At 37.9% G+C, this 25,714-nt stretch overlaps 2 protein-coding genes across 2 annotated transcripts; both read left to right on the plus strand.

The window, feature by feature from the left end:
* The first annotated feature begins 718 nt into the window (after window positions 1-718).
* Window positions 719-10,378, plus strand: LOC127654694 (trans-1,2-dihydrobenzene-1,2-diol dehydrogenase-like). The gene is made up of 7 exons (XM_052141976.1): window positions 719-919; window positions 3,316-3,427; window positions 5,561-5,724; window positions 5,858-6,110; window positions 6,630-6,754; window positions 6,860-7,010; window positions 7,111-10,378. The coding sequence occupies exons 1-7, from the start codon at window positions 824-826 to the stop codon at window positions 7,221-7,223; spliced, it is 1,014 nt and encodes a 337-aa protein (XP_051997936.1). The 5' UTR covers window positions 719-823; the 3' UTR covers window positions 7,224-10,378.
* Window positions 10,379-15,521: 5,143 nt separating this feature from the next.
* Window positions 15,522-23,939, plus strand: LOC127655275 (eIF5-mimic protein 2-B). The gene is made up of 12 exons (XM_052142986.1): window positions 15,522-15,608; window positions 16,113-16,186; window positions 17,649-17,825; window positions 17,908-18,002; window positions 19,129-19,194; window positions 19,311-19,446; window positions 19,536-19,645; window positions 19,726-19,896; window positions 19,986-20,132; window positions 22,741-22,879; window positions 22,972-23,094; window positions 23,600-23,939. The coding sequence occupies exons 2-12, from the start codon at window positions 16,123-16,125 to the stop codon at window positions 23,626-23,628; spliced, it is 1,257 nt and encodes a 418-aa protein (XP_051998946.1). The 5' UTR covers window positions 15,522-15,608; window positions 16,113-16,122; the 3' UTR covers window positions 23,629-23,939.
* Window positions 23,940-25,714: the final 1,775 nt, after the last annotated feature.

The following is a 25,714-nucleotide window of genomic DNA, read 5'->3' on the forward strand; positions in this document are numbered from 1 at the left end:
GTGTCCCTGTCTAATGAGATTTAGCGGCAGCCTGACTACTAGTAACTTTTTAACTGGTGATATAAGATAATTTTGCTATTTGCATCAATAAACTGACTAAGGAAGACTATATTTTGACATTATTCTTAACTCTTTCCCCGCCAAACACGGAATTTTCCGTGTTTTATGAAAAAACGCTTCCCCGCCAAACACGGAATTTTCCGGGTTTCCGTGTTTTAGGTGTTATACGGTAAGGAAGACCCCTCCGCATGTTTTGAAAGAGTACGCAACTCTTTGATCAAAGAAACAGACTGCGATCGTCTCAAACATGAAGAAGTGGAGTATTGAGAAGCTCAAAATATCAGACATAAACATGCCTTTTATCAGCTTTTTGTCTGAAATGTTGTTTTTGACAAAACCGACCTCTGTTCAAGTCGCAATAAAAAAGAACAAATGAAGATAAAATAAAATCGTTTTTTTTGCCTAAAAGCAGAGGCTCAGATCTTTATTGTGATATATAGCATCTTCATATATTCATGGAAGAAAATATTCTGCGGGCCATTAAAGTTTAGCGAAAATCGTCAAAAACCCTGGCGGTGGCTGGCAACCTTTTTTAAAAACGCTGGCGGGGAAAGAGTTAAAATGAGTGACGCTTTTGAGGTTAGCTGCTCTTGCTCTTGAATATAATTATGAAATTAATATGAACTGCATTGTCGTCTGGCGCCATCTGGTGGTTAAAGTACATGCGTTGCTTCAGTCGTGCAGATGTGAATGACAATTGAACGATTACATTTCTCCGTCTGTGTAGAAATTCAGGGAGTAAGTTTTATCTTAAGTATATTTCATGAACATGGCGACTCGTTGGGGCATTTGCAGCGCTGGTAAAATCAGTCATGACTTTACAGTGGCGCTGAAAACTTTGTCATTAGAGGAACATCAGGTAACGTGTGCATTACACAACTGATTATATGTGTCAGATTTTACAGCGTGTAAACATAATTTGCGAACTTGCACTGTGGGTTGTAACTGCATTATTAATAATGCTTAAAGAAATGTTTAAGTTAGAGACATGAAATGGTTTCTTGCATAGGACAGTGTAGTTAGATTGCTACTTAATACATTAATCACAAACGAAACCGTGAACATGTTTAGTAGCCACCGGTCAACAGACTTACATAGTTCTCGACTAAAGCTGTTAAGAATTAGACTTTTAAAGGTATTTTAATTATTTTAAAGAAGACTCTTTTGTTTCTTGTTTTTGTTGTATAAAACAGGCTGACCGTATTACCATGAGTATTCACGCAACTAAATTCACTGTCAATTTGAATGGTTTCAGTGGATGGTAAATGGCACGCAACAATATTTTAAAGAGATAGTTCACCCAAAAACTACAAATAATTCTCATCATTCCCTCATGCCATCCCAGATGTGTATGACTTTCCTCTGCACAACACAAATGAATATTTCAGCTCTGTAGGTCCATACAATGCAAGTAAATGGTGACCAGAACTTTGAAAGTCCAAAAAGCACATAAAGGCAGCATAATGGAAACCCATATGGCTCTAGTGGTTAAATCCACATCTTCAGAAATGATATGATAGGTGTGAATAAGGTTGGGTGATATTTTATATCACGATAGCGATATATATCACAATATAGTAATATAATGCCTATTTTTGGAAACTCCAATCAGTGAATTAAATAGGATAATTTATAAATAAAAAATGTATTCTACTATACTACTTTTTAAAATTAATTTTCCAAGTGATTAAACATTTCAGTCTGATGTTTAGTTAACCAATATTGTGGGGGCCTGTGTAGCTCAGCAAGTAAAGGCGCTGACTACCACACCTCGAGTTGTAAGTTTGAATCCAGGGTGTGCTGAGTAACTCCAGTCAGGCTTCCTAAACAACCAATTGGCCTGGTTGCTAGGGTGGGTAGAGTGACGTTGGGGTAACCTCATCGTGGTCGCTATAATGTGGTTCTCACTCTCGGTGGGGCTCGTGGTGGGTTGTGCGTGGATGCCGCAGAAGAATAGCATGAAGCCTCCACACACGCTAAGTCTACACGCTCAACAAGCTATGGGATAAAATGTGCGGATTGACGATCTCGTCCTCCACCACCCGGATTGAGGCGAGTCACGATGCCACCACAAGGACTTAAAAATTGACCAGTATTGTTATTATTAGCCTATTTTAAACTTTTCTCAAGATCTTCTCAAAGTAATGCAACAAATAAAATATTAAATAGGCCTACAGTAATTAAAAAAATATCCAACGAAAATAAACAGAATTTTTTTTTACATTTTGTTGTTGTTGTTGTTGACTTTTGGCTTTCATAATATTCTGTTGCATGCTTCATTTTGAGGTGATAAAACCGATTGCTTGTATTATGAGTGACATTGTGTTGGCTTTTGTGAACCTACACCACAGATGTTGCACCTGTTTTAAAAACAAGCTCCTTTATTTATTTTATTGACTTATTCGGAAGTCGTCCTGTTCTGTGGAGATGTGTAACTCCATTCAGGCTTTAACTGCGTCAGAAATGATTGAGTAGTGCGATTGATCCCGTTTTGTGCTCTCCTGTCTGTGAGGCACAAATATCTGAAAGCTTGCTTGCCAGAGAAGAGGGATATTTAGCTCTTTTGAAGCGCCAATCATGAGATGAATGTCATTAAATGTCATTGAATTTGCTTAGGCGGCAGCAGAACAATTTTCAATTCTGAAAAAACCCTGTCCATGTTTCAAGTCTCACATGAAGCCCTGCCCACATAGATATGTCACGTGGCATATGGCAAAATCTTTATATTGTCGCCACAATATATATCGTCATATCGCCTAGCCCTAGTTGTGGGTGAGAAACAGATCAATATTTAAGTCCTTTTTACTATACATTCTCCCCCTGCCCAATAGGTGGCGATATGCACAAAGAATGTGAATCGCCAAAAATAAAATAAGAAGAAAGTGAAAGTGGAAATTTATTGTAAAAAGGACTTAAATATTTATCTGTATCTAAACCACAATTATCATATCACTTTTATCATATCGGATTTTACCACTGAAGCCATATGGATTACTTTTATGCTGCCTTTATATGCTTTTTAGACCTCTAAAATTCTGATCACCATTCATTTGCATTGTGAGGACCTACAGAACTGAGAAAGTCTTCTCTAAATCATTGTTTATGTCGATTAAATTACATTTTATTTAGAGAATACAATTTTTGGGCGAACACTTTGACCCTTTAAATTGCTTATAATATGATTTTGGAGACAAAATTGTAATGTTTTGTGTAGTCTCTGTGTTACTCAGTAACCGAAAACTTTGCTTCTTCAAGGTGGTTGCAGTGGCAGCCCGTGATATAAAGAGCGCTCAGAAGTTTGCCGAGCAGCATCGCATCCTCAAAGCTTATGGAAGTTACGAGGAGCTTGCCAGAGACCCGGATATAGGTTATATTGTCATTGTTACTATATTGGTTATGAAAAATTGGCCAAACAAAATTAACAGTTTACAATGCAGTTAGCAATTTGAGGCATCTTGGTTTTGCTTAACGCCCTCAAACCCTTCAACCACATGGTTTCTACCAAAAACCCCACCCTCCAAAAACATATCAGGCAATCCGATGTACGTGCAAAATCAGCGGGGGGTAAGTGTTTCTGATTGGCTAAAAAAAAACTTTGCCCACTCCCCTACCTTTGCTGTTTGGGATTTTGACATCATCTGTTCATGTCATATTCAAATGGCGCAACACCCTGAGAACACAAAAGAAGGTCCGGGACAATCAACATAATATCTGAGAAAATCAGCATACCAACTTTCTCGCAAAGATCATCTCTATCTCAAAAACACCCATCTGAGTTTGAAAAGATTAATTGTTGTCTTTCCACATCTGTTCTCTCTCTCTCTCTCCCCCTCACCCTTCCTGTCCTCCTTAGCTCAGAATCACCTTAAAACACAGTGCAATCTTGTAGGTAACAAATATCTAAGTATATGTCTGGCTATACATGTTTGATATCATTGAAAATGTCTCATTACCACATCTGTAAAATACATGATAACGCAGTTTGCAGAATTTAGAGGAATTCTGACCAATTCTGGGGGGCGTGCCTCCCCACTTGGTTTTTCTAAATGACCTCCTGTATGCAGATTAGGTGGGACCCCAGGACTTCCAAACCAATTCATCCCTCAAATTCTTACTCTCATAGCATTTGGTTGGGGTGTGGGTATTTAAGGCAATTTAGCACACTGTTTATTGGAATTTTCTGGAGCCAGAAATCCCCACAGTGCCAACACTAAATACTTTGCTGAAGTCAGGTATGCATTTGTTAATTTTAAGATTCATCTTTGAGCAATGGTTATTTTGTATTTATTATTTCTGAATGTATTAATTATGTGAATGGCATGATACATATTTACCTGACTAATAAATTGTTAAACTTGACTTCTTTAGAAGATTACATTAAGTAGGCCTACAAATCTGCAATCAGTGTTGATACACACTAACGGCTAGGCGTTGACACTGCAACCTTAGCTCTCTGACATTCGACATTAGCTAAGTATAACTAGACTGTAGGGACTACATATAATCATTATTTAGAACATCGGAATGTCTAAATAGTTTTAGTCGCTACCTTTGATTACTGTAATTTTATTCCAGTTAAGAGTACATAGGAAACTATGCGGCTTAACCATATGGTATTAGTCACTCCCTCTGAGTGAGAATAGTGTTACTGTAATACAATTGTATGCAGTTCTATGGGGACTAAACCAAACTACTATTCAGATAAAACAGGGAGTGACTTGTCTGAATAGTATTAGTCAATTACCTCTGAATAATGATCAAAAACTGACCTGTTTATGAAATGATCACGCTTATACCCGGCCAGCGCGTAGACTCAAGTAACAGGAAATCGGATGAATGAGTGCAATGTAAAAGTATAGAACTAACTAGAATAATCAAGTATCCAATTCTAGATAAAATCTCTATTGATGATCGATTTTAAATGGATAATCAACCTAAATTCGAGGTCTAAAAAATTTGAGTAAATTATTAATGGAGTCAGTCTTAATTAAATCAAATAGACACTACAGCAACACGCACACGAAACAGACAAACGCGCAGATACCTTAACCACTTTGCTGGACTCCTCCATTGGGCCAGCGAGGTGGGATTTTTACAGTGTGAAATAGCAAAAAAAGCCTCAAAGGTAAAATAGCCAGACGCATTAAGGTAATGTGAATTAATAATAATGTCACAATGCAAACAAATCTTAATGATCCTAAAATAGGCTTAATTTCCTTTGTTAAAAAAACATAATTCTTTTGATTTGGTGGTCAAAAGTAACCTGTATGTTTTTTTCCCTTACAATTACTTGTAGTTGAACATGAAAGGATTTCACTTCCTGACAATCATAAGTAAATAACTGCAGCTTTACTACGTTATTTGCCTGATGTGCTGTATAATTACAAAGGATTTTCTTTTTTAAATGGACTGTGTGTCATTAGGAATTCAATGCACAAACCCCTCACACACTTAAAACCCACAGATCTGATAGTTATTTATGCCATTGATATTTCTATAGATGCAGTGTATGTTGGGAATATCCATCCTCACCACCTGAGAGTCGGGCAGCTCTTCATGAACTCTGGAAAGAGTGTGCTTATAGAGAAACCGCTGGCCATGAACGCAGGTGAAGTTAACAAGCTTGTTGCTTCTGCCAACAAAAACAAGGTCTTCTTAATGGAGGTGAGTGAGTGACTTCAGTGCAGGCCAAACACCTTACCACTCAAAGGCTTATTCTGACAAATATCACAAAATTATGATATATCCTAATAAACTGAAGATCAGTGTTCTGCTGAAACACCCATCAAATTCACAGGCGCTGTGGACACGCTTCTTCCCCGTGTCTGTGGAAATTCGGAAGCTGCTGGCTCGGGGTGAGGTGGGTGAGGTTAAGATGGTGAGAGCAGATCTCGGCGCACCTCTCACAAATATTCCTAGGCTGATAGAGAAAGATCTTGGTGGAGGAGCCCTGCTGGATATTGGGGTGTACTGTTTGCAGTTTGTGTTGATGGTGTACAATGGAGAAAGACCAGAATCTATTCAAGCCACTGGATATACTCTTGACACAGGTCAGTTTCACAACAACACATTTTTAATTAAATAAACAGCATTATCAAACTCTTGATGATTTGCAAATGAAAAGTCTGGGTCAACCCTTAAGGTTTTTATAATACTGGCATGAGTTTTTCTAAAAACCCATAATTTCAAAGCAGATTTACAGAAAATTAAAAACCATATTAGAATTGTGAATCTCACGAAACCTATCAAGAACATGTCCGGGTCATATTTCACCCCAAAAACAAAAGAAAATAGTTTTCTTCTTTGCTCACGCTTAAATATGCTTAATTGTCATGAATATAATGTCACAATGCAAAAAAAAAAAATAATAAAGACAATTTATGCAAAACTATGTAATTTGTTGTTTTCTTTTCCTTTTGATTTTGGAGTAAAATGTGACTTGCATAGTGTTTCATTATATTCACCCATACAGACTTTTCATCAATTCCACAATAAATTCAACTTTTAAAAGGACACATTGGGTTTGTAAACAGCAGTTATTGTTTTTAATGCATTTTAATGTGCTGTAGGTGTCGATGGACACATGATTATTGTGCTGAAGTTCTCACAGAACAGAATGGCCGTGTGCACATGCTCTATATCTATGAATCTCACCAATGATGCTGTCATTATCGGCACAAATGGCATGATGAAGGTTTGTGTTATTGGAACATGATGACTTATGAAGCGGTGTACATGAGTGATTAATGTGAAGGAAAAGTTACAAATCATATGAAACCTGTGGTCTTTATGTCTGTAGGTACCAGATCACATGTGGTGTCCTACAAATTTAGAAGTGAACGGTAAGGTGAGTCAGCACCCGTTACCAGAGCCCAGTATTCCTCTCAACTTCACCAACAGCACAGGATTGTGCTATGAAGCCCAGGAGGTGCGCCAGTGTTTACTGAATGGTAAGACCGGCTTTGTTTTTGAACATGTGTAGTTATGTAGAGACATGTTGAAATGATATACTTGGCTTTCTGTTAAGCTATTTTGTTTTGTGTCTCCAAGGACTGAAAGAAAGTGCTGTGATGTCACTGGCAGACTCCATTCTTCTGGCAGAGATAATGGATGAGGCCAGAAGACAAGTTGGTGTGACTTACAGTCAAGATGAAAAGCACTGACTATGAGAAACACAGGGACAACATCTAAACAATAAAGATTTGAAGATAAATTTGTTTGTGGCCTATTAGTAGAAGAGAAACAGAAAACACATTTTGATATCCACTGAAAGAATTAAGAATCATGAAATCATAATCCGTTTTTTTTTTTTTATTTAAAAAAATATATATATATAAACTTTTACCAGGATACATCCTCTCTTCGATTTTGTGTGTATAGTTTGTATTTAGAGCAGTGGTTCTTAACCATTTTTTTATGAACGCCCCCCTACTTCATTCCCTTGAAGATAAGACATTAGGGTGATTCTAACTTCTGACGCTTTGCCATTCTGACAGTAGAAAATCTATTTGTGTTTTTTCTTTTTACTAATAGTAAATTATGGGATCAAAATCCAATCAAATGTATTGTTCACGGATCCAAAAATAATAAGCATGAATAAAAAAATTATAAGTACAGATAAAAAAATAAATATATATGCATGAATCAAAAATATATATAAACATTTAAAATATGCTGCAAAAAATAACTGAAAATGTATCTGAAAATCAAGTTAAATCATCAGAATTGCAAACAAAATCATGTTTTTCTTGTTTCATGTTTCTATTTTTGTGCTCTGACAATGTTGCTCATAGTTTCATTTTTAGTACGCTTACGCAGTATTCTTTGCTTTTGTTTCAGAGTTCGGCGCTTGGTTTTCCAAAACTTGTGAGTAGAGTTTCAAGTAATTCTGGGGGTGTTTTGTGTCCCTATTGGTACACTAGCTCTTGATTGACAGCTCCTCTAGCCAATCATTTGAAGAGGGAATGTGACATCACTCCTATGCGGCCCACGGCTGCTGCTCAATATTATATTATTTCTCGTTGATAGATACGCTGCTTGTGTCTACATTTACATTTATGCATTTGGCAGATGCTTTTATCCAAAGTGACTTACAATGCACTTATTACAGGGACAATCCCCCCGGAGCAACCTGGAGTTAAGTGCCTTGCTCAACGACACAATGGTGGTGGCTGTGGGGATCGAACCAGCGACCTTCTAATTAACAGTTATGTGCATTAGCGCACCATGTCACCACCACTCCACTGTTTTGAGTATTTTCTGCCAGCTTTTAGAAAACAATGTGTTGGCCGAGTAGGTCATTATCATAGTCCGTTTACACGTATCGAGTCCGCTGAATTTAGTTAGGAAAGTTTTAGTTTAGGCATTATTTAAGACTTTCTAATTTGTAGGTTATCTAAAATACAAATAAGGCTGAGTTTATGTGTGGACGTTTGATGCATGTTTTTAATAGCTGTACCAATGTAGCCATGAGTTCAGAACCCAACTTGATCCGCTTCATATGAAGAAACACTATATCATATTACTTACGTTTAAGAAAATAAATAACATATCTTTTTATGGGGTGCCCCGACCCATTCACATTCCACATGGAGAGAGACAATCTGCTCATATTAACCTATTGGCATTTTGACATATTAGAAAAAATATATAGTGTGTCAAAAATGTAATTTTAATGACCACAGTCCAACATTGGTACAACAATCAAACCTTGAACATCACCCAGAACAAAAAGAAAAAAGAAAAACCTGCGCATTAACCGCATAATATTTTGCGGCCATCCTTAGTATCTCATCTCAATTTGGCCGGGAACATCAGTGCAGAATCAGGGCATATCGAATCTCACCGGTTTATGACACAAAAATTATTCAAACTAGCAAAGTGTGGAGAGCGCGCAGTTCACATGTCCGAAACCTCGCATGGTGCCACGCAACTCTAAATGACTACTATTTTTGATCCCCACACTTTACAGCCCTTTGAAGCTCTCACAATGGAGGGTAAAGTCTTTGAAGTAAATAGGGTGTAGAGATGGTCACTTCAAAATGGAATGTACCCCACCATGTAGATGAGTTGAAAAGATATAGCAGTGTGAGCCAGAACTGCCTAAACTCTTTGTTGAATTTCACCAAACCCTTGCATAGATATTGTAGGAGCCTACTGTATTTATTAAATTCATCAATATTTCAGTGAACGTGTTTCGATTGATCTGTTACTTTTCCACATCCGTGCTGTGTGTTTGAATTAGTCTGACTGTAAATAACAGAACATGTTTTAAAAGAGACTTAAATCAATGAAAATAGATTGCATTGATGTCAACTTTCAAATATAATTGTACTGGGGGGCCCTAAAAGAAAATTGGCCCTGGGGCCCTTGCTAGTTATAATCCGCCCCAGTGTGCGCTTTCTGTGTCCTATTTGGAAAAAATAACATAGCGCTCAGTGCAATATTGTGCTCAAAGAAAAGTGTGATGCAGCCACTCTGTGTCCATTCATGAGGCTGTGTGTGCTGTTTAATGCCAAGTCTGTGAACCTTTTCAGTGATGAACTTTAGTAAAATCCTTATAGATCTTCACATCATTCGAACACGGAGGGGACACATGATAGAAAAGAAGCAGCAAAACGTCAAGCAGTTCTTTTCAGTGACAGATGATGAAAAAAAAACAAAGCAATAAATGTTTTGTACTTTTAAAAAAATTTTGTTTTTGTAGCATTTAAACATGTTTTAATGAAGAAAAATAAGTGTAATTACGATACATCTCCACTTTATACAGAGCACCCCCACTATTTTCAGAAGCACCCTCAGTGACTTTGATCTGGAACTGGGCCTGGGCCAATTATTGACCCAATTAAAACCATTATAAGCATGAAAACGCAGATATGATAAACGGATGGTTGATTTATATTTAATTAGTAACACACTTTGTAAAAACTCAATTCAAATGCACAATCTAGAAATAATAATAGCCACAATATGTAAAAGAATTGGCACTCCCAAGAACATATAACATTAGTCTCATGCTCACGTTAATGCAGAGAAAAAAGCCATAAACAGACGTGACAGTTGTGAAAGCAGCACCTAGCTACAGGCTACATGATGACGGAAAACATTCAAAACACTTTGAAACCAGCAGAATTTGACTTCCGAGATGTTGGTATGATATCCGTTATTGCTGCACGATTGATTGAATTAAGACTGAAATAGCAATATAGCTTTGTGCGATTACTAAACCTTAAAAAGCTGCATTTTAAACTGAAAAAAAAACAGAAGTGCAAAAATAACCCTTTTTCAATTATCATGTTATCATATTAAGCAATATCTATACTTATATATATTACATTTTTATCTTGTATTTACCGTGGCTCTCTTTACAATTTTGGTGTGTCATGTGTTCAACAGTTCTTTTTTCAATGTAAATTGTTTATTGTTAGAACAGTGAAAAAGATTTGATATTTTTGTAAATTTTTTGAGCATTCCTAAGTAAAACAGTGATCTAATGACAAAATAAGGTAAGTTGCAAAATATCAGTATCTTTATTAGCCTGTTGTTTTTTGTTAAAATCTGTATTGGCCAAAAAATGGAATCCTTAATAAAAGAGCATCACAAAGCAGTCGTAGTGTATGCAGAAACAAAAAGTATACACTTTTGTAAAAATGCTGCCAAAGTCATGTAATTTTGATGAGATCAGACTCAATAATAATTGTTTTAACGGCTTTTTATATACAGTATAGTAAGCACCAGAGAATGTAAATAGATTAATATGGTACAATACACATGATAATAATGGTCAGTCAACACTCAAATGTAATAGTCCCTGTCCCATTTCTTAAATGATTAAATAAAACTCAGACAAACAATGAAAAGGAAGCTCGTTGTTTCAGTGGTCTTTCTTGAAACTCATTATGAGTATGTCATCTCTCAAGAGTTTGTGGATAGATTCAAAGCAATATCTAGATCCATGTTTATCCTGAGATCTGTGCTGTGTTTGGACCCATCTTCATAAATGAAAGAAGATGTGTATTCTTTACCAACTATTTATATTTGATCACCAGTTCAAATGGTTGAATGCTGCCTGTTTTATCAAATCTGAATGATTTACTGAAAATGCCTGTGTAGTTCTCAAGCAAATATTTTTAAAAGAGTAAACAGCTGTGTCTAATGGAGTCAGTAGAGGAAACAGATTGTGAAACTCATAGATGTTGGTTTTTAATACTTTGCCATATATTTACTATTTCACTACATACCGTTTAATGTGTGTATGTGTCTGTGTGTGTCATACAATGCATCATGCAATGATATGTCTAGTAGGCAGTATAAACAAAGTTCCAAACACATTCCAAACATCGCCATGTAATATTTTAGGAGTGTTTATTTATCTCTGTTATTGCCCGTGGTCACAAGGAAAAAAGGAGGGAATTTGTCGAGCTCTGGGTGTCTCTGAATTAACAGTACACATGCTGAGTAAGATATTTTCTCTTATTCTGCATCATCATGCTTGTATCATGAACTTAGTCTTACAATAACACCAAACACTGAAAACAGTGCTAGTCTTTTCAAACATAATTCCATGTTGAGATTTGTTGTGTGATTTTAAGTGAGTGTTGACCCAAAAATGCACTCACTTTCATGTTGTTTAAACAGGTCATACAGGTTTGAAACAGTATGGGGAGTAAATGATGGCAGAAATTTCATTTTGGGGTCAACTATCCCCTTTAAATCATCTGTGTCTGTTTACTGTAAGCTAAAATCCATCACAAAATACTTGTCATGAGTGCTAAAAAAAAAAAAAAAACTACCAGTTTGTGTGTCATTTCCTACTAAGTTTAACCTTTTTCAACCTTTGAGTGTTTAAGTGTTTCTAAAATGGGGAAAAGGTTTTTGAAATAATTTATGGTTAGATTTTAGTAGATCACGGTATGACGATTCAGTGACGTTGGTCACAACTACGGTACATATATTTCAACCTCGTGACCCAGATAAGTGAAAGGTTTCGCAACAGCAGGATCGAATCTCTTCGCAGGTTTTGGGTACTTCCTGAAACAACATTTTATGTTTGAATATACACTCACCTAAAGGATTATTAGGAACACCATACTAATACTGTGTTTGACCCCCTTTCGCCTTCAGAACTGCCTTAATTCTACGTGGCATTGATTCAACAAGGTGCTGAAAGCATTCTTTAGAAATGTTGGCCCATATTGATAGGATAGCATCTTGCAGTTGATGGAGATTTGTGGGATGCACATCCAGGGCACGAAGCTCCCGTTCCACCACATCCCAAAGATGCTCTATTGGGTTGAGATCTGGTGACTGTGGGGGCCATTTTAGTACAGTGAACTCATTGTCATGTTCAAGAAAACAATTTGAAATGATTCAAGCTTTGTGACATGGTGCATTATCCTGCTGGAAGTAGCCATCAGAGGATGGGTACATGGTGGCCATAAAGGGCTGGACATGGTCAGAAACAATGCTCAGGTAGGCCGTGGCATTTAAACGATGCCCAATTGGCACTAAGGGGCCTAAAGTGTGCCAAGAAAACATCCCCCACACCATTACACCACCACCACCAGGCAACATTTTTCCAGTCTTCAACTGTCCAATTTTGGTGAGCTCTTGCAAATTGTAGCCTCTTTTTCCTATTTGTAGTGGAGATGAGTGGTACCCAGTGGGGTCTTCTGCTGTTGTAGCCCATCCGCCTCAAGGTTGTGCGTGTTGTGGCTTCACAAATGCTTTGCTGCATACCTCGGTTGTAACAAGTGGTTATTTCAGGCAAAGTTGCTCCTCTATCAGCTTGAATCAGTCGGCCCATTCTCCTCTGACCTCTAGCATCAACAAGGCATTTTCGCCCACAGGACTGCCGCATACTGGATGTTTTTCCCTTTTCACACCATTCTTTGTAAACCCTAGAAATGGTTGTGCGTGAAAATCCCAGTAACTGAGCAGATTGTGAAATACCCAGACCGGCCCGTCTGGCACCAACAACCATGCCACGCTCAAAATTGCTTAAATCACCTTTCTTTCCCATTCTGACATTCAGTTTGGAGTTCAGGAGATTGTCTTGACCAGGACCACACCCCTAAATGCATTGAAGCAACTGCCATGTGATTGGTTGATTAGATAATTGCATTAATGAGAAATTGAACAGGTGTTCCTAATAATCCTTTAGGTGAGTGTATATATATAGGTGCTGGTCGTATAATTAGAATATCATCAAAAAGTTGATTTATTTCAGTAATTACATTCAAAAAGTGAAACTTGGATATTCTATTCATTCATTACACACAGACTGATATATTTCAAATGTTTATTTCATTTAATTGTGATGATTAAAACTGACAACTAATGAAAATCCCAAATTCAGTAACTCCCAAATTAGAATATTACTTAAGACCAATACAAAAAAGTATTTTTAGAAATGTTGGCCAACTGAAAAGTATGAACATGAAAAGTATGAGCATGTACAGCACTCAATACTTAGTTGGGGCTCCTTTTGCCTGAATTACTGCAGCAATGTGGCGTGGCATGGAGTCGATCAGTCTGTGGCACTGCTCGGGTGTTATGAGAGCCCAGGTTGCTCTGATAGTGGCCTTCAGCTCTTCTGCACTGTTGGGTCTGGCGTATCGCATCTTCCTCTTCACAATACCCCATAGATTTTCTATAGGGTTAAGGTCAGGCGAGTTTGCTGCCCAATTAAGAACATGGATACCATGGTCCTTAAACCAGGTACTGGTAGCTTTGGCACTGTGTGCAGGTGCCAAGTCCTGTTCGAAAATGAAATCTGCATCTCCATAAAGTTGGTCAGCAGCAGGAAGCATGAAGTGCTCTAAAACTTCCTGGTAGATCGCTGCGTTGACCTTGGACCTCAGAAAACACAGTGGACCAACACCAGCAGATGACATGGCACCCCAAACCATCACTGACTGTGGAAACTTTACACTGGACTTCAAGCAACGTGGATTCTGTGCCTCTCCTCTCTTGCTCCAGACTCTGGGACCTTGATTTCCAAAGGAAATGCAAAATGTACTTTCATCAGAGAACATAACTTTGGACCACTCCAGTCCTTTTTGTCTTTAGCCCAGACGAGACGCTTCTGACACTGTGTCTTATTCAAGAGTGGCTTGACACAAGGTATGCGACAGCTGAAACCAATGTCTTGCATACATCTGTGCGTGGTGGTTCTTGAAGCACTGACTCCAGCTGCAGTCCACACTTTGTGAATCTCCCCCACATTTTTTAATGGGTTTTGAATCACAATCCTCTCCAGGGTGCGGTTATCCCTATTGCTTGAACACTTTTTTCTACCACATCTTTTCCTTCCCTTCGCCTCTCTATTAATGTCATTTTGCAATGGAATTACTGAAATAAATCAAATTTTTGATGATATTCTAATTATATGACCAGCACCTGTATATATGACACCATCAGCACTCAGACACTTCACTGTGTGTGTTTCACTCTGCTTGTGTTCGTGCTGTTCTAAACTAAATTGTAAGAGTAGTGCAGATCTTTTTTGACATTTATTTTAGCCAGCAGGTGATGGCAAAAATTATCATTTTTGTATGTAATATGAGCCAGTTAGTTGACGTGAAATGAATCCTCATCAGCCGTTTACTTACAACAGCTCTTTGTGATCGCTTACTACATTTACTACGCTATTAAAGAAACACTAAGAAATAATATTAAGAATTAGCTTTATATGGGTGTGGCAACAAGTGATTGTACACACCCCATCTCTCTCTCTCTCTCTCTCTCTCTCTCTCTCTCTCAGACACACACGCCATCCTTTTTTATTCAATAACTTGTTCGAAACAGCACAAGCCTTATACTATTTCTGAAGTGACACTTTTGAATTACTAATGGAGGCTTGGACGCATCATTTGTTTTGAACCAGCAACGGCAGATTCTGATCCACCGTGTAAGAAAGTAGTTCTTATGTATGCGTTTTTATGACTGTACTCAGTTTTTCCTCATTTTTTAAAATGTACTTGTTCATTGAACCGTTGTATATAAGTATTATCACCTATGGCATATCACCTATATTATAAGCAATGATTAGCTACGGCACGAGGCCGCTGATGTAGGGCCATATCGCACTCTTGCTCGTGTGATATTGCTTAAATAGACAGACAGACAGATATATATATATATATATATATATATATATATATATATATATATATATATATATATTCCACAGCCCTGACTCATGATTACAAATCAGGAAACGGGTTGACAGGAAGTCTGGCAACTATAATGAGAGGGGAACTGTGTTGGACGTAACCATAGAACTTTAAAATGTTAACCATTAACTATCTATTATATGAGTATGGCTAATTATATTCATGCAAATATTTAGAGAATATTTGAAAAGCGAGTTATTTGGTCGCTTTCTTTCATTATTTCCGCCTATGTCGTCACTGAACCCCCCTCTTGAAATGCACTAGTCCACCTTTAATATACTGCGCGTGTCCGCGTGTCACAGAAGTGTACACGCGCTTATTCTGCTGTTCGGTGTTCTGTTCGCTACCAGTTGTTATTATTCCTGTAATTCGGTAAGTGTTCATTTGAGTCACTATCTTGCTTATGTTTTTTGAAGTATTTAAAAAAAAAAATGCTGGATCTTATGCGATGTGATTGAGCAAGTCTGAACGTGTCGTATATAAATGATAATCCCGATACTGCGATTTAAAAAAAATAAAAGTGTGAGTGTGTGTGTGTATATATTATTTTTTTGTAGTAACGAATGACCTTTTGTTATTGAACCATGTCGAGGAAGAACGTCGGTTATGTGTCTATTTATAAACCTAAAAATGTCGAGCATCACATGATCAAGGATCGTTTTTCCTGACGTTTCTTAGTTTGCAATTTATGTAATTCATGCACCTCGCTGATCTCCATCTGGTACGTTATCACAATCCGAATCTTATTTATTGTAATCGGAGTCATCTATTATGTGTTTAGACACGCAAGCTATTTTCTCATGCTGAGCCAACCGATGCGCATTAAACCGGTTATGACCACGTGGGTGGCTGACATTTTTATTTTTTTCCTTGCAGGGTGTCTTTTATGAGTTCTCAAAAGCAGCAGAAGCCAACGCTAACAGGCCAGCGTTTTAAGACGCGAAAAAGAGGTTGGTAGTTTTAAAACGGTATCTGACATTAATCACTGTTATTGGGCACATCTTTGTCTCACACCATTTTAATCGGATTTTATAGGTGCTTGCATGAAACTCAAAAGTGTGTGTTGTTTTAAGTCACACTATTTAGAAAAGTGACAACCTGCCCCAAAAGCAACATAAAACATACTTGTTTTAAGAATAGCGCAAACATTTTGGGTTACAATCTACCATTTGTGTAGTTCAAAACTGGCTTTAATGGGTGTTTTTACACTGGCAGCTTTGTTCGAAACAGAGCACGGTTTGCATGAAAAATTGTTAATGTGAAAGCTGTCATGCGCACCGCGGTACCAAACCCGAGACTGCCTGTAGGAGGTGATCAGAGTTCGTTTGCAATGGAACTGTAGCTTGATTCGCTGGAGTGTGAAAGCGACTCGGGTGCGCATTCGTTCAGGAAGTAACCTGTAATCCGTTTTTCAAGTCCCAAAATGTAATGACACCACAATTGCATGCAAGTACAATCAACACTATAAATTCTGTCTGTCATATAAATACTATTATAGATTATACATCTAGGGTATAATAGATGAGTGGCAATAACTTAACCTTGGACACCAGCATGAGTAAGTGCGTTGTGTAAACAAAGATTCAAATGCCTTCCCCTGGACATCTGAGTTCACTCTGCCAGCTACTTTGTCACTGCATGTTGCCTGTGCCTGTCAGTTAGGTTGTTAGCACTGTTTCTTTAAAATTAATCTTATTATTAAAATATTAGGATCATGTGAGCTCTACCATCTTCTCTCGTATTGGTTGTTGCTCTTCATTTGCATAAAGTTAAACATTTCTCAAATTTGTCGCATGTGGGCATGTCCAGCGACGGGCACCGGTAACAATCGCACTCTGAATCGGTCCGCAGAAAAAGTGCCCAGTGTGAAAGCCCCCAATGTGTGTCAGTGTGGTTTGTTTCCTGAATTTAGGTTGACGGACGGCATTCACAGTGTTTAGTTTAAAGGTGCACTCAGTATTTTTTTCTACAGTATATTAATGTTTAACTCAAAGAAATTAATAGTAATTTTGAAACGTGCATATAATCATGAGCTGTTGAATGAGATTAATATTTCAGTCATATCAGTAACCTTATAAAATCTGTTTTATTCTACACGAAGAGGGTCCACACATGGGGGCTGCCATGTTAGATCACATGACCAGCCAAATATTACTCTGTCTCAGTAACCGTCCTGTTATTTGACACTTTCACTCATTGATTAAAGTAATCATGACTTATTGTGAATACTACATTTCTACAATTGCATCTGAAACTGAAAACTAATGATTTCCACTAGGTGTAAGTCCAAAATGACACAACCAGCCTAGTCTCCCTTACATGAACCATTTAGTCCTATAGCCATAAAAACATTCAGAATTATTTAATTGAACCATCATCTGATGAACTTCAACATCCATCTTCTCTGAACAGATGAAAAGGAGAGATTTGATCCTACACAGTTTCAGGAGTGCATTGTACAAGGACTGAATCAAACTGGCACTGATTTGGACGCTGTTGCCAAGTTCCTTGATTCCTCTGGTGCCAAGCTTGACTACCGGCGCTATGCAGAAACCCTCTTTGATATCCTGGTGGCTGGTGGAATGCTGGGTAAGATTGTGGTATTTTTGGGGGGGTTAATGGGGAAATATAGCTCAACTAAAGCTGCTCTGTTTGTCTTTGTGCTCACTAGCTCCAGGAGGTGCCTTATCTGACGACATGAATCGAACTCACTTCTGTCTCTTCACTGCAGACGAGGATGTTAAAACCATGCAGGCATATGCTCAGGTTAGTGGTGCTTATTAGATTTACATTTATTCATTTGGCAGACGCTTTTATCCAAAGCGACATACATTGCACTTATTACAGGGACAATCCCCCCGGAGCAACCTGGAGTTAAGTGCCTTGCTCAAGGACACAATGGTGGTGGCTGTGGGGATTGTACCAGTGACCTTCTGATTACCAGTTCAGCGCTTTAGCCCACTACGCTACCACCACTAGGAGTGTATCCTGTAATGTGTTGCACAATTTCTAAGCTCATTTACTACTTCTGTTGTAACATTTCCTGGATCTTTTTGTAAATTTAATAAGATATCCACAACAGCCTGAAAGATCCAGGAAGTGTAACAGCTGCAGCATAAAATAAGCTTTGAGGAAAATTAACATGGTTTTTCAGAATTTGAGCTGGATTTGAGTTTGTGTGTGCGTGCACGTATACATAGACACCGATCAGCTACAAAATTAAAACCACCTGCCTAATATTGTGTAGGTCCCTCGCATGCCCCCAAAATAGCACAAACCGAATCGCAGTATTCTGAGATTATTCTTCTCACCACAATTGTACTGCGCGGTTATCGGAGTTATTGAAGACTTAGTCAGTTTGAACCAGAATCTGACCTCTGTCATCAAGGTGTTTCCATCCACAGAGCTGCCGCCCACTGTATGTTTAGTTTATCACCATTTGTAGTAAATTCTAGATTGTGTGTGAAAATCCCAGGAGATCAGCAGTTACAGAAATATTCAGACCATCCTGTCTGGCACCAACAATCATACCACGGTCCAAATCACTGAACACATTTGTTCCCTATTCTGATGGTTGATGTGAACATTAACTGGAGCTCCTAACCCTTATCTGCATGATTTTGTGCACTGCGCTGCTGCCACACTGTGTGTGTGTTAAAATTAATGTCTTTTAAAATTATCCCAAACACATGACTTTATTTTTTGGAGGTATAAGCCTTTCATTTTTGGAATTGCTCTTGAAACAGGAAGTCTTTTAAAAAAAAAAAAACACACACTCCTAGCTTAAATTAAATGTTTAACTTTTATTAAACCTGGAATATTCCTTAAGGAAAAATTACCTTTCCTATAAGGGGAAAGTAATCCCAGTTTGATGTGTTCTTTGTCAATTTAGGTTTTTAACAAGCTCATCAGGCGTTACAAGTACTTGGAGAGAGGTTTCGAAGAGGAGATAAAAAAGGTAATTTAGACCTCTAAATTGTCAACTATAACCCTTTCTGTAAAGGCAACACACCCAGATTTTTGTGATCTCTGGTTAATGTTTTGACCATTTTAATATTTTATTCCCCTCGCCAGTTGCTCCTGTTTTTAAAAGGGTTCACAGAGTCTGAGCGCAACAAACTTGCCATGCTCGCTGGCATATTACTGGCTAATGGGAATGTATCTGCTTCAATCTTAAGCAGCCTCTTCAATGAGAACTTGATCAAAGAAGGTACATCTGATGGATTGCTCTATTGCATGAAGATGTATGACCATTTATCACCCAATCTTTTTATATTAAATTGTCATTATTTTATGCAGGCTTGTCTCCAGCCTTTGCTGTCAATCTGTTCAAATCCTGGATCAATGAGAAGGACATTAACTCTGTGGCTACCAGTCTCCGTAAGGTTGGCATGGACAGCAGGTTGATGGTGAGTAACAATACTGTGTCAACAGAGGAATCCAGTGCAGACCACATGTTTTAAGTAAATTGTCTCCTGTACTGTTGTAGGAGCTGTTTCCAGTGAACAAGCGAAGCAATGAATATTTCTCTAAATACTTCACTGATGCTGGCCTCAAGGAGCTCTCTGATATTTCTCGTAACCAGCAGTCCTTAGGAGCTCGCAAGGAGCTACAAAAAGAGCTCCAAGAGCAGATTTCTCAAGGGGTTTCTTTTAAAGAGGTTTGTGAAGGCACTGCCACTCAAATGAGGTGTAAAATTTTTTTCTTTTGAATACTACAAGCTATAGTTAATTTCTGGTTTTCTTTTAGATCATCACCTATTGCACAGAAGAAATGCAGAGGAGCAGCATCACGGAGCAGAAGATGATTGGTATCATGTGGAGCAGTGTCATGAGCACAGTGGAATGGAATAAGAAAGAGGAGCTGGTCACTGAACAAGCCATTAAACACTTGAAGGTAAGAACTTGGCATGCATGGAATAACACTTCCTTTTTTTTCTTTTCTTTTTTTTTACAGCTTGCCATGCCTGAACATTCAATTTATAATGTTAGCTACTAGTGGTTGATTGCTATTGGTTTTTTAATTACCAATATTCAGAGAGCAGGGTGATTTGTCTCAATTTACAGTTTTTCACAATTGCGAAGACCCATTTCTTGAAACCCCCACCCATTTTCTCACAACTTTAAACACACATCATCAAACTACATTCACAAAACCTCTGACTCTTCTGGCAAAATCAAACAATCACCTCAAACCATTTCATCTGTGCTCAAACAATGCTTTCAGATCATACACACAGCCAGTCAATACATAAACCCTACAGATCATTCATTAGACACCACATCAATAAATCCAGAACGCAGCATCCAGGACATGTAGTTCAGAATTTATTATAGTGTGTAGTAAACACATTTTGCAATTACGGTGTTAAAAAAAGTATTGTAATCTCAATGTACAGTGAATATATTGCAGTATATAATGGCCATATATTCAGCATTTGCATACTATTAAAAAAAAATGCAGCAATTGCAAAAACACTAAATGAAAAGCACATTACAGAACACTCAATGTTGTGCATCTGTAGAATCAAAGTCATTAAGAGATTCATTCTATCTCAGGTCTGACACAGTTGCCTGAATTTCATTTGAAATGACAATGAATGGCCTTGCTCATCCTTGTACTCTTCCTCCTTGTCCACCACCTCTTACACGTACTCTCCTGCCCCTCGGATTGTTTCAGTCCATTGTTGGTGTTAACATTCATCACACTTGTCACCTGTGCATGCTGAACTGGCTTGTATTTTGTAAAATTGGTTTGATCGCATTATTAGAGAAGTGAACAATTGTCGTGTGTAAACTGACAACAGTGATTTACATCTGTTTAAATTGGGTATTTGCAGATGGTATATGATATTAGTTTTATTGATATTTGCCTTCTAAGACAAGAGTTAAGTTACAGGGAACTATTGAGGGAGAATGAAACTAGCACTTTAACATTATGAGATCAGACGAGTCTGTCGATATGCAGAGAGTTTAAATGAGACCATTGCACACCAGTCTATTATTGTAGTAACCCGATTGCACGAAACAAAACAGACTGTGATTGCTAATTTAACATTTGTACGCAATTCCCCACACGCGGTGGTGACGTCAATTTGCTTGCATATATAATTTGCCGTCTATAAATGTAATGAATGTTAACAAATTATACGTCTTTTCAAAGGTCTAAGGGTTCAACATTGATATCCAATCTCTGTTTCATGATAGCAATGCTCCAGAAACATAAATTTCGTTATTTGTGCCAGGAGTACAAGCGAAAACATGCAATATCAAAACGGAAATTCATATCTTTGTTTTGAAAACACGATCGCCAAAGGCAAGCGTTCATTGAAAAACATCCAATAGCTCTTTGTCCATAAAAGTGATACATCTGAGAAATATTGATATATATTCTCCATTGTTTACATGAGATCTCACCTGAATGAAACTAACTATGAAATCTGAGCAGCATTCATGTCGTAAAACTGTATGTTATCTTATCTATTTTGTCCCATAAACAAAATGAGCCCATCTCCAAAGTCTAATTTTAAAAATGCGGCATAGTTTTATTCATAATGGCCAAGCAGTGCAGTCTTAATGAAGCCTTAATTTTACAATTTTACAGAGGAAAAAAAGCTTGCTGGAACCTCATTTTTTTTTGTTAGATCATCTTAAAATTTGAAACATAACTTGTGGCTTTGAGAACATTGTATTTCAGGGTTGTCTTGGCACTTTTATTATTGTTTTTTTTTTTAGATTTATAAAAACATGTTCAGCACAAAATATTTCCTTTGCTATAAATTTCAGCTTCTCTAACTGTAAAAAATAACATGTATTCTGAAAATGGGAAATAAAGCCCAAAGTGTCTTCTTTCAAAAGATACTACAACTGTTTCCATACACAAGAGGGTCAAAACAAGTTGCTTTTCAACAAATACTAATTTTAAAATAGCTAACATCTGTCACTTTAATAAAATAAGCTGTCATTTATCCCAACATGAGTCGTTTTTCCTGCAAGTCTGCCTCCATTTTAAATGAATTGAAACTTTTTTTTTTTTTTTTTTTTTTTCCACAAATAACCACTAGATGGTGTCAAACATGTAAACTTGCATAGTATAGGTTGTTTGGTTAGTCAGCTTGAACAGGGTGAAACGGGAGCCATCAAACTGTATCATATTTTGAGGCAAACGTTGTTCTAGGGTTAAACAAATTGGCCTAACGGGCAAATTTATCTGCCTATAATTACAAAATTCAGAATATCAGCAAATTTATTGGCCTAAGTTCTTATTTTGCAACAGACCACTGAGGGCAGAAAATGCAAAAAAAAAAAAAAATGCATTTATTACCAAATATTTCTTCTTCAAAAGCAGATGAATGAAACCATGAAGAAAATTGGAAACATTAGGTGAACTGCAATAGTGTAGGTTATAATGGCCTGAATCTTAATGAGCATTCAAGTTTGTTGATTTTGAATCAGTTGAACTTGTGGTACTGCAATTTAACCCTATTCCTGACTCCCTTTCGCAGCAACACAGCCCTCTTCTGAAGGCCTTCTCCACACAGGGCCTCTCTGAGCTTGGCCTACTGCTGAAGATCCAGGAGTTCTGCTATGACAACATCCAATTCATAAAAGCCTTCCAGAAGATTGTCTTGCTGCTCTATAAAGGTAGCATTTCTCATTGGCTGAATTAATTAAATGTTTTTGCAAAGCTTAATGTATTAAATGGTCCCTTTCTAATCTTTTAAACCCTTCATCAGTGGATGTTTTGAGTGAAGAGGCTATTCTTAAGTGGTATACTGAAGCTCATCTGGCCAAAGGAAAGAGTGTTTTCTTGGATCAGATGAAGAAGTTTGTGGAGTGGCTGAAAAATGCTGAAGAGGGTGAGTAATCCAACATTTCAGCCATGAGACTGGTGCATTTCTGCTCATTAAATGTTGTGCAATGTACATGTATAAAGGTTAAAGGGATGTTGTGGGTTCCGTACAAGTTAAGCTTGACTGATAGCATTTCTGACTGATAGCATTTGTGACATGTCAGTTTTACTGCATATTTCCACATTGCCTTTTAGGCAGTAAGTTATAGTTAGGCACTTCCAATAGAAGCGGGGTGCTCCACATGCTTCCATGCACACTGTATTAATAGAATCACAAGACTTAATCATAATGCATGTTACGAATGCTGTCAATATGCATTTGAATAACTTTACCCTAATACACCTGGAAGAGTTCAAATGGGGTAATAAAATCAATATATTATTTTCCATTGCATGACTTATTTCAAAGGCTGTCAATTGTCCGATTACAGAGGACTTGCACTTGGCTGCCTTTTTAAGCATTGAGTTTTTAAATTGTGTTTTCACTAACTTGATCTGCCTCTGTGTTTTAGAATCTGAGTCTGAGGAGGAGAGTGACTGAGTGTCTTAAGCCAGAACATCCATTCTGAATTAAGGTGGATGGAGATGTAAATTCACCTGAATTCTGAAAATGTCCTGATTTAAGGGCTTAATTGCAATCTTTTAATATTTAGCGCGAGAGAGAGCTACATCTACATGCCAGTCATGAATTTACAGCTGCTTAAACCTTTTTCTGATGACAATGGTGCAGTGCAAGTCTTAACCTACAAGTTAAGTGGATTTTTCCTTCAGGGATTTCAAAAACCTGAATGCTTTTATTGTCTTTTTTTTTTTTTATAATAATAATAATAAAGACATTTGAAAATCAGATTTGCCTCTGTAATGTTAATGGTGTGTTGTCTTCTAAATTGGAAAACCTTTACAAAATATCTTGTTACATAATGGAACCATTTGAGTTATTTAAGGGAAATATGACCTGTCAAGGAACCTAATATTTATTGTTCATGTAACATTTCAACATGTTGAAGTTCATGGATGTGTTATCATTAACTGCCCTAATACAACCCTTTATTAAAGAGACATGCATGTAAATCTGAAAGGTTTTATTACATCAATGTTATTTACAGCACCAAAAAGCCTTCCTGAATAGCACCATACACCGATCAGCCACAACATTAAAACCACCTGCCTAAAATCATGTAGGTCCCCCTCATGCTCCCAAAACAGACCTGTTAAGGCATGGACCCCACAAGACCCCTGAAGGTTCCCTGTGGAATCTGGCAGCAGATCCTTTAAAGGCCTGTAAGTTGTGTGGTTAGGCCTTCATGGATCAGACTTTTTTGTCCAGCACATCTCATAGATGCTCAATTGGATTGAGATCTGGGGAATTTGAACCATTTGTCATGTTCCTCAAACCATTCCTGAACAATGTGTGGCAGGGCACCATATCCTGCTGAAAGGGGCCACTTCCATTAGGGAATACGTTACCATGAAGGGGTGTACTTGGTCTGCAACGATATTTGGATCTGCCTTCGCTTTTGATCTAAAAGAGAACCTTATTCATCAGACCAGGCCACCTTCTTCCATTTGCTCCATGGCCCAGTTCTGATGCTCACGTGGCCATTGTAGGCACTTTCTGTGGTGGACTGGTCAGCATGGGCACTCTGACTAGTCTGTGGCTACGCAGCCCCGTACACCGCAAGCTGCAATGCACTGTTCTGACACCTTTCTGTCATGGCCAGCATTAAGTTTTTCAGCAATTTGAGCTACAGTAAATCTTCTGTAGGATCGGACCAGACAGGCTAGCCTTCGCTCCCCACAAGCATCAATGAGACTTGGGTGCCTGTGACCCTGTTGCCAGTTGTCCTTCCTTGGACCACTTTTGATAGGTACTAACCACTGCATACTGGGAACACCCCACAAGACCTGCCAGTTTGGAGATGTGCTGACCCAGTCATTTAGCCATCACAATTTGGCCCTAGTAAAGTTCGCTTGGATCCTTACGCTTTCCCGTTTTTGCTGCTATTTGAATAAAAGTGATTCACTTCACCTGTCAGTCGTTTTAATGGTGTGGCGGGTCAGTGTACATGAGTTGTTGATGCAAAAATGTTCATCACCATTTGCTTTAGTTTCTTCTTTTGTTTGTCATAAAATTGGGATCACAGATGTTTAGTTTCTTGGTCTCTCAAATCTGATTGGGCAAACCTGCTGAAGTTCCTCCTTGTGTTTTGACTCTTTTACTTTGATTCCTTTTCGTCATGACTGTTTGTGACATGTTGGTTCCCAAACTCAATTTCAGTTTCATGCCGTAATGCATTGTGGGTATCCGAATAGTACTGAATTTAACAATGGCACCCAGCATGAATTAATCTATGGTCCTGTCCCAGTACCCACACTTGCGGTCTTGGTCACGCGACAGGAAGTGAGTGTACAATACTGTCCCATGTCTAAAAAATGCCATGGCTCCGTACACTTAACCCACGCAAGCGCGAATATCTCCTCGGTGCCCGCAACCCGAGCATTCGGTGTATTTTCGCCATGATGACGTCAAGAGAAGCTTTTCAACAAAATTGAGTTATTATAATGAGAGAGTGAAACACAAGTAAATCATATTTATTTTATTATAAATGAAAGTATTCAACATTATA

The sequence above is a fragment of the Xyrauchen texanus genome, chromosome 14 (assembly GCF_025860055.1).
Source record: "Xyrauchen texanus isolate HMW12.3.18 chromosome 14, RBS_HiC_50CHRs, whole genome shotgun sequence".
Taxonomy (NCBI): Eukaryota; Metazoa; Chordata; class Actinopteri; order Cypriniformes; family Catostomidae; genus Xyrauchen; species Xyrauchen texanus.

Coding starts and splice junctions, on each gene's coding strand:
- LOC127655275 (XM_052142986.1), top strand. CDS start 16,123: ATGAGTTCTCAAAAGCAGCAGAAGCCAACGCTAACAGGCCAGCGTTTT. Junction 16,187..17,648: donor TTTTAAGACGCGAAAAAGAG/GTTGGTAGTTTT, acceptor TTCTCTGAACAG/ATGAAAAGGAGAGATTTGAT. Junction 20,133..22,740: donor AAGCCATTAAACACTTGAAG/GTAAGAACTTGG, acceptor TCCCTTTCGCAG/CAACACAGCCCTCTTCTGAA.
- LOC127654694 (XM_052141976.1), top strand. CDS start 824: ATGAACATGGCGACTCGTTGGGGCATTTGCAGCGCTGGTAAAATCAGT. Junction 5,725..5,857: donor ACAAGGTCTTCTTAATGGAG/GTGAGTGAGTGA, acceptor TCAAATTCACAG/GCGCTGTGGACACGCTTCTT. Junction 6,111..6,629: donor TGGATATACTCTTGACACAG/GTCAGTTTCACA, acceptor AATGTGCTGTAG/GTGTCGATGGACACATGATT.